Here is a 9,498-nt window from a genome sequence, read left to right on the forward strand (position 1 = left end):
TACAGACATCTAATGTGTTTTCATGTGATTGTGTATGTATGTATATGTGTGACCTTGTTGTCGGGGGCTGCACAAGCGGTGGAGTATGGTACTATGGTTGTGTATGCGTATGACAAAAACAGAAAATACATTATTATTTTTTAGTATGGTTGTGCATGTGTTTGTGTCTGTGCGTGTATATATATGTGAGTCTGTTGTAGGGGCTGCATAAGCGGTGAAGTATGGTTGTGTACATGACAAAAACAAAAAATACATTATTATTTTTTAGTATGGTTGTGCATGTGAATGTGTCTACGTATATATATATGTGACATTGTTGTCGGGGCCTCCACAAGCTGTGGACTATGGTTATGTATGTGTATTACAAAAACAAAAAATATTGCTTAAATTCTCATTGGAATGCATGGCTTCAAATCCTAGGAAATTACATGTACGAAACAAATCTAAAACTTACTTACTTACTATTAAATGAAATTACACAACATAGATATGAAACCACCAAAATATCAAATCAAATATTACGCCAACTTAAAGTACAAACATTGTTCCACAATAACCAACAATTACTATTTACTAATATCGCCAATAGAAAGGAAATTCTTGAGGATCTTGATTATAATTCGACGTCGTATCAATCATACCACCCCACCCCGCATCACAATCACTCTCCAAACTTATTGTTGCAGAGAAGGAACCAGATGGAGGGTGCACCACATGGCTAAAAGATGCCTCTGAAGATGACAGAAGAGAGGGAGCATGGTCCAAGTGGCTCCACAGAGAGCTCGTGGTCATGGAAGCCATGGCTGTGTGCACCGGTGGACCACTCGACTGTACCACACCGGTGCCATGATGATTCACCGGAAAAAGATATGGTCGAGGCTTTCTTCTTCTCCGATTATGCCCGTCAAGTCGCTTTCTGCAACTCCGTTTTCCCTCGTCAAATTCATCTAGCGGATGGAACCTGTGAATAGAATCAGTAATCACAAATTCGTTGATTCGTAAACCTCTCAAAAACCCTAAATTTGGAAGTGAAAAAGCATACCGACTACACTGCTGGCAGAATCGAAGCTTTTCGGTTTTGATTGAAACCTCTGGGCTCTTGGAATGGACTTCGCAAACCTTATGACGCTGGTGATACTTTCTGCAGTTGCTAAGGTCCGCCGTGCACCCGTCGACGACGCAGGTGGCTGCCTGAACTGAGTTATTTACCTCCGAACAAACCCTTTTCGATGATCCTGAAGGTGACAATGCCATCGATGATCTAACTCGTTGCCTCTGTAAATTACTTGATTCACTAAAATCCAATTTGAAAACAGTGAAATTGACCGATGGGGATTTACAAAATCAAGAGATATTATGTATATATAAAGATTAAAGAACTTACGTAGAAAATGATTCGAGAGTGTCTTGTTTTTGAGCTAGACAAGCTTATGATGGATAAAGAGAGTAGTAGTTAAAGACAAAGAGCCAAGAAGTTGAAGTTGGTGCAACATGTGAAGCTGTGTCCCCTTCTCTGGGACCTTTCATCGAAGACATCATGGGCACATTTTGGACTATGCAGATGGCAATTCATCAAGAATAATGCATCGAAACCAGAGAGAACAGAGTTCCAAATCGATGGTAGTGGGGAAGTTCCTACTTATGGTAATATGTAGAGTTTCTTTATTGGGGTTTTGTGTATAACTTGGTAAAGAGAGACGATAAAGACAAGGAGTTAGATGTGTATAAGATAATGTTAATGCATTTTTTGTATAATTAACAAGAATGACATTAAATCTCTATATTTAATTCTTTATCTGCATTATTATCCTGTAGAGTTGTAGGTATAGGTAAAGTAATGTGTTCTCTTAGAATTTATAAGATAATGTTAATGCATTTTTGGTATAATTAACGAGAATGACATTAAATCTCTATATTTGTTTCTTTATTGGCATTATTGTCTTGTAGGTATAGGTAAAATAATGTGTTATCTTTGAGTTTTTATATGGAACGAAACAAAAGTTAGGATAGGGACATCGATGTAGCTTACACTTATTATTTACGAAGTTAAACCGGTTAATGTTATGAATTAGGGGTCGCATACCCGTACAATTACAAGGGAACAAATCGGACGATATTTAATGTATTAGGTTCAAAAAAAAATAAAAAAAAATACAATCAATTATATTTATTTGGATTTGAATATCCGTAGAACTTCGTATTTCAAAAGTATGGTAGACGGAAAAAGTACTTTACAACGATATAACTGAAAAAATCGTATTTTATAACGATATAAAGAAAAATATTTTTTGAGATGAAATATTTGCACTAAGACAATTTTATATAATTATATAGATAAAAATCATACGTCTCAAAGATATATTCAGATCTATAGCAAACAATAACGTAATACAATAAACATGTTTTATAATGATATAAAGAGGAAAACATAACTTACAACGATATAATGAAATTTTGATTATGTTGCCAAAAGCATGTCATGTCTGTGATAAATTTATATCATTATGTACATAAAAATGAGACAGTTTCAACGATTTACTTGGATTTAAAACGGATAGTATAACACCTCGTTCTTTATGTTTTTAAATACTATCGTTTCAATAGATTTGTAACATCCAAAAAATCATAGTAAAATTTTTTATTTTCCAATTAAGGTACAATCATTGTTTCAATCAAAAACTCAAGTCATAAGAAACCAAGTATCAAATACAATATCCCAAAATCAATGTATCACAAAATCTCCAAAACATATCACCGAAGGAAGTGTACGATCACGTCTTTGCTTTCTCCTGGTCATCAGAAGTACCTGAAACATAACACTTAAACCATAGACCAACGCTTAATGAGTTCCCCAAAATACCACCACACAAACATATAACAACATGCATACTGGGTCCACAGCCATCAGGTTGGATTACCCTTGAGCCCACAACATGAGTCTGGCTTGCCTTTTTGGCCCACAACTCATGTCTAGATTGCTCCCGAGCCAACAAGATAATTCTAGCTGGCCTATCCGGCCCACAACTTATGTCTGGCTTGCTCCCAGTTGGCTTCCGCATTAAGCAGCATTGCCTCAACCCAACCCACATTATGTCGACATATGTAACAGATAAACATATAACCAGCAAACAAATAATCATACAGATCTAACAGATCACTACATAACAACATTCTATATACAAGGATACACAACCTAGTGGGACGACATTGGTGCCTTCGACCCACAAGTACAATGAGGAAACTCACCTCACAGTCTGAAAGATAGCAGAAATGAAAGCGGCTCCAAATGCCAACTCTACAGGCCACATATACAACAAACAGTGACTTAATCTCAATCCACAGCACAAAATACCCAAAATTCCCCCAAGTGAAACTTGGTCAAACCCTTGGAAAGTCAAAAGTCAAAGAAAGTCAAGCTGACTGAGTACACCCGCGTACTCAGTTACTACGTTGGGCGTAGTCGCGACCTAAACAAATATCGGGGCTTCAGCCCAGTATGTAACACTCGTGTTTCTAGGCTAAGCATTAATATTATGATGTAATAGTTAGGTTCGACAATTGTAACTTATTTTGAAGTAATGAAGAGGAGTTAGTTGAGTATTATGTGATTTATGTGCTACATATGTGCTTATAACGATGTAATAAAATAATAATAAAAATATGTGTCAAAAATAAAATAATAGATAGACCCAATATCTATGAAGAAAGTTGAAGTGGTCGCAACAAGGATTTCGGGGATATAAGGAACGCTGAAATCCGACTTATAACGAAGAAGTTATGACCCGACAAACTTTTGCGACAAAACCGACACGATGTTGTGTCGTAAAAAGTGAGTTTGCGATAAAATAATTTTTAGCATTAGCGATCTAAACGAAAGTCGTAGTATACATTAAACCGAGAGTGTGCATATAGAGAACGTCCAAATCTGATTTCGTTAGAGGAAGTTATGATTTCTCTAAGATTTGGCACAACAATATGCAACCCGGAAATCGAATTTTAGATCGATCAATTTTTAGCCGACACAATCTAAACGAGAATCAAAGATCTCGTTAATAGGAACTCAGCGATATAAAGACACACAAAAACGGACTTCGGATGACAAAGTTATGAATTTTTAACGGATTTTATCTATCTAAGTCTGTTAAAATATAACTTTAAAAATAAATTTAAAATTAGCCGACGGAGCTAAATGAAATTTGTAGAAGATGTTGCTACCTACGCGTGGATATAAAGAACGTCGAAAATGGAGCTCATATGCGAATGTTACGGAATTTAGAAATTAATTAAATTATGGGTTAATGTGAGGCTGACAGGTGGCAAGATCTGGACCCTTCCTTTCTCTCCACGGTTTCGCACAGGATTGTGACACCTGCCCCGTGTACACGCACCGTAGGGCCTCGTATGCCCAGCGTACCGAGCACGCCCAACGTACTCCGAAGTTACGCCCGCATATGCACAACCCTCAACCTATAAATAGATGCGAGGATCACCCAAAAAACTCACACCTTTCCCATTCTTTCTCTCTCAAATGCCCCTCTTAGCCCCTCCCGTTCCCTAGTACTTCCCAAGTGCTAGAGGCGATTCCCGGAGAGCCAGAAGGCTCCTAGAAGAGAGCTTCCGGCTCAGAAGTTCTGCCCCTGCAGAGCCCGACTCTTAGCTAAACCTCCTTGTAAGTGAGTTATGCTTACCTTTCTTTAAGTATAACTTATGTTTAAGTTCATTATCGTTATTATGAACCTATAAACAAGATTTATCAGTGATTCAAAGTCTTTATACTGATTGTACTATTTACGGGAGAGGTGTCTAGAAGTGTCATGATGGGTTTGATTGTTGGATTTCCGAAAAGCTATATGCCGAAATGGTCCTGCCTCCCAACTGTCCTGCCTAGCTGATCCTTACTTGATAGATCATGACGTAGACCTTGAGTTAATGATGAATCCAGACTAATAATTAGTCGCAATAAATATTAGACTAAAATCTAGTAATAATGATACTAGGTTTCGACGAAGGAAAATAAAATTGTTAGAAGCGAAGCGCTGCCCGAATTACGAGTCGTCACTTTAACAAGTGAGTGCATAGTTACTTTCATATTACACATAGATATGAAGTATTTAATATAAATTACCTGCCATGTGTGCATATTATATGTGTTCTTGATATCTATGTTGGATGAACAAAATATACATGTTTTATTTGATTTAAACTGTATATGTATTTTATACTTATAATTATGATGGGTAAAGATGGGTAGATGATATAGATGATGAAATAAATGATGAGAGACCTCGATGTTTGAGTTGATTCAATCATCTAGCGGAGTATAGATGACGACCACGGGCTATTCTAGACAGTCTAGTGGAACGCTGGCAGGCTCGCAACCTGTAGGTGTTTTTGAACTACGTATTCACCAGGTGTACTCCATCCCCCTCATGGTTGCCTTTTTGACATATATTGCTGAGGAATCCCCTACGCAGTTTTTTCACCCCGATGAAAAATCGTTAGGCTAGGTCCCTTAATTTTGATGCTTTACGGACAGATGGTGAGGATAGCGGGAACGGGTAACCGTTTTGATTGATTCATGAAATTAATCAACTTAATTATTGTTGGTTAAAATCCCTATGTGCTCACCAGGCACCCAAGCCTGACCTACTCAGTTCCTTGTATTACAGGTAGTGGAAAAAGAGCACATGAGTGTTGAACTGATGAGAGGTCTATGGATTATAGGCCATTAGAATAATAGATGTTGTAAGGCTTGTACTATTTTTACTTATGCTTATGTATTGTATTGACAATGATATCCCAACATTTTTATTATAATGAAAACACATTTCTTCGAAAATGCTTTGATAATTTACTTATCATATTTTTGGGAACAAATTCCGCAACAAATTTCTTCAAAAAGATACTTGAGAATAGTTAAAAGTGATAAAGTGTAGTGCTAACCGGAAAAAATAAATTGTAATATCAATTTAACTAAAATATTTGCTAAATATATTTTTATAATCATTAAAAGTTTTCAAATAAGTAGCTTATAATAACTTACAATAACAATAGTTAAAAATAACTATATATAAATGATTATATTGTTACCTTTAAAAAACCAAAAATAATGTTTTATGTTTTAAATAATTACAATGATAGAAATTAAAACGTTTAGCTAATAAATTTTAAATTTATTTTTAACAATAACAACAACTATATAACATTAAACCATATGTTATTTCTTATTTTCATTCATGAGTAACCCGCGGGTAGAGGTCATTCAAACGATTGAGATTATGTAGTTTTAATATATGTATATATTATCATATAATTCAAAATAATCAATATATTATATCAACTTAGTATTCGAATTATTATATCAAATTTAACAACAACGTTGTTGTTATATTTAAGAAAACATATGTTTGTAAAGTTTTCAACTATATAGGTGTTTCTGCGCAACGCGCGAGCATTCACCTAGTTTTTAATATAATGAAAACACATGTCTTCGGAAATGCTTTGATAATTTACTTATCATATTTTTGGGAACAAATTCCGCAACATATTTCTTCAAAAAGATACTCGGATTTTCAAATAAAACATAAACAAATCGGTCTTTTCTGACCGAGAAATGGGGATGTCATAGTTGGTATCAGATCATTAGTTTAAGCGAACTAGAAATTTGTAGGATTTCTAGACTTAAACTTATAATGCTAAACGATGATTGTGAGATGAGTGTCTGCTATATTTTAGACATGAGCGCTAGCTTATTTTCGGAAAGATGCCTAAACTGCTTTTGATGTGCTAAATGATTTATATTATAGCTATAAAGATACCTTATATGTTATTATTTGATCGGATCTATGGTCTATTGCCTACCGGATCTGGAAACTTTATGTGTTCAGATTTCTAAACGTTCGACTACGATATTAGAACTGACATGTAACTTTTCGGAGTGACAAGGAGGATTTAAACGTCTATCGTAGATAAAGATCTAAATTCGCCTACTTTGGTTTATAGATCGACATGGTGAGAACTCAAAGTGGATTAGGAAACGTTAATAGAAACGCTAATGGAAACCATCAGCCTGAGCCACGAGTGATTGAGCGTGCACCAGAGGTAGCAGTTGCACCCGAGCCAATCACAATGGCAGGAGTACAAGCGATGATACAAATGATGTTGGATCGTTAGATGGAAGAGACAAGGCGTCTACTTCAACAGAATAGGGAAGAACCTACTGTACCTATTGTGCATCCTGAACTGAACATCGAACAGTCAGAAAAAGGGAATTACAGTAGAATCGTTAGTCAAGCTGAACCGCCAGTGGGTTAGGAGAAATAACCAAGATGAAAGAATTGAAAGGAATGGATGCAAGTATAAAGACCTCACGAATTGCAAGCCATCAACTTTTATTAGGAAAGAAGATCCAATCGGAGTTATGGATTGGATCTCTAAAATGGAGTTAGCTTTCATAACGTGTGGTTGCAAGGGCAAGCTACAAACCACTTATGCAGTGTGTCAGTTTAGAGGTGGTGTTGTTCACTGGTGGAACACTGTGGGGAAGACCATAAGCCCCAATGACCCACTACAACTGACATGGGTAGAATTCTTGGTACACTTTAAACGCAAGTTCTGCTCAGCCCAAAATCTATTAGAGCTAGAAAACCAATTTCTGACGTTGAAGAAGGGCAACATGTTCATTGATGTGTATATCAATGCTTTCATAGACAATATGGAGTTTGCTTTGCGTATAGTCCCTGACGAGCTAACGAAAATTGATAAGTATACGAATGGACTACCATGGGAGTATGTTGTGTCAGTACGCCAGGCACCTACTCTTGAAGCGGCCATCTGAGCTGCTAAGTCTGTTGAAGAGATGATCAAGAGTAGAGCCGCCAACAAGGTTGAAGTTGGCGAGAAGAGGAAGTTTTAAGGATCTTCAAGGTCTAACAAGAAACGCAAGTTTTCGAAGTCTGGTTCTAAGAACTTTAGAGGAGGATGAGGTGAAGAAAGATGGTACGATAAGTGAAAAAAGAAACACTTTGGAAAATGTGGCGAGGAGGTGACTTGTTTCAAGTGTCGAAAGTCTAGGCATTACGCCAATGAGTGCACATTCAACAAGAAGGTGTGTTTCAGATGTAATGAAGAAGGGCATATTTCTAGGGACTGCCCGAAGAAGAAGGAGGCGGAAAGGCCTAATGTTCCGCCGAGGCCAAAGGCAAGAGCATTCCAGATGACCCTGGAGGCAGTAAGGGATGAAGCAGATGTCGCTTCAGGTGCCTTTCTTGTAAATGGATTGCCTGCCAATATATTGTTTGATCCTGGAGCAAATTACTCCTTTATATCGCATAAATTTGGTGGAAGACTAGCATTGCATGTAGATAAACTTGATAATGCTCTAGTTGTAGAAGTTTCCAGTGTCAAATTCATATCTGTTAGCGATTGCATTAAAAACATCGTCATCGACTTGAACGGGAATAAATTCCACAAGGAGTTGTTGCCCATTGAGTTGAACAGTTTTGACATCGTACTGGGAATGGATTGACTTAGTGCAACCGATGTCGAGATACTATGCAAGAAGAAGATGGTGAGAGTAAACCCACCTGGAAGAGAGTCATTTATGGTGTACGGGGACAAACGTAGAGTGAATTCTAGAATCATTTCGCTGATGAAAGCCAAAAAATGTTTGTTAATAGGAGGCACATCATACTTGGCATTTGTGATCGATGCAAAGAAGGAGAAGAAAGAGATACAAATAATACCAGTGGTGCATGACTATCCGAAAGTCTTTCCTGAAGATTGAAACGTCCCAAAATTTAGAACCAAAAATTTTGTTTTTAAATAAGTAATTATAAAAACCAGTAGTCTGAAAACATCGATAATGTCATCCCATATCATAATCAAAACCAATACGTCAATAACCAAAACATGTCATAAGAAAACAATATCAGAGTACAGCTACCAAAGATCCCATAATGTGGAAAATCATAGTGTGATGCGCTACGATCATGTCGGCTCCTTTTCTATCGAAGAAGAAGTACCTGAAACCAAAACTGAAAATCGTAAGGATGAAGCTTGGTGAGTTCCCCCATCATACCACATACCATACATAGATAACCATCAAGCATGTCTGGGTGCTTGCAGCTCCTTCGGTCTCTTTCAACCGGTACTGGGTATGTTTCAACCCCTTCGGTCTCTTTCAACCGGTACTGGGTATGCCTCAACCCCTTTGGTCTCTTTCAACCGGTACTTCCGAGCATATCTGGGTGCTGGCATACCCCTTCGGTCTCTTTTAACCGGTTACGGGGTCTATTTCACCCCTACCAATACCACATATTATCCTAGCACATAAATCACATACTACCTAGCATATCTGGGTGTTGGCCTATCCCTTCGGTCTCTTTCACCCGGTTACAGGGTCTATTTCACCCCTCCCTACCACTACCACATAATATCATAGCATACAAGCATATAAGTCGCAACAGATAGTGACATACCAGACAATTATCACAAAGA

At 37.2% G+C, this 9,498-nt stretch overlaps 1 protein-coding gene across 2 annotated transcripts; it reads right to left on the reverse strand.

Moving 5' to 3' along the window:
• Positions 1-482: 482 nt before the first annotated feature.
• On the reverse strand, positions 483-1,689 carry LOC145168610 (squamosa promoter-binding-like protein 2). 2 transcript variants are annotated; one of them, XM_079087386.1, is made up of 3 exons: positions 1,385-1,689; positions 1,043-1,294; positions 483-961 (listed from the first exon to the last, which is right to left on the reverse strand). In XM_079087386.1, the coding sequence occupies exons 2-3, from the start codon at positions 1,252-1,254 to the stop codon at positions 574-576; spliced, it is 600 nt and encodes a 199-aa protein (XP_078943512.1). In that variant the 5' UTR covers positions 1,255-1,294; positions 1,385-1,689; the 3' UTR covers positions 483-573. The 2 variants fall into 2 exon arrangements, with proteins under 2 accessions (XP_078943512.1, XP_078943513.1); XM_079087387.1 differs by lacking the exon at positions 1,385-1,689 and having other exon boundaries at positions 1,043-1,371.
• Positions 1,690-9,498: the final 7,809 nt, after the last annotated feature.

This window comes from Lactuca virosa, chromosome 4, assembly GCF_052849685.1.
Source record: "Lactuca virosa cultivar CGN04683 chromosome 4, Lactuca_virosa_CGN04683_v6, whole genome shotgun sequence".
Taxonomy (NCBI): Eukaryota; Viridiplantae; Streptophyta; class Magnoliopsida; order Asterales; family Asteraceae; genus Lactuca; species Lactuca virosa.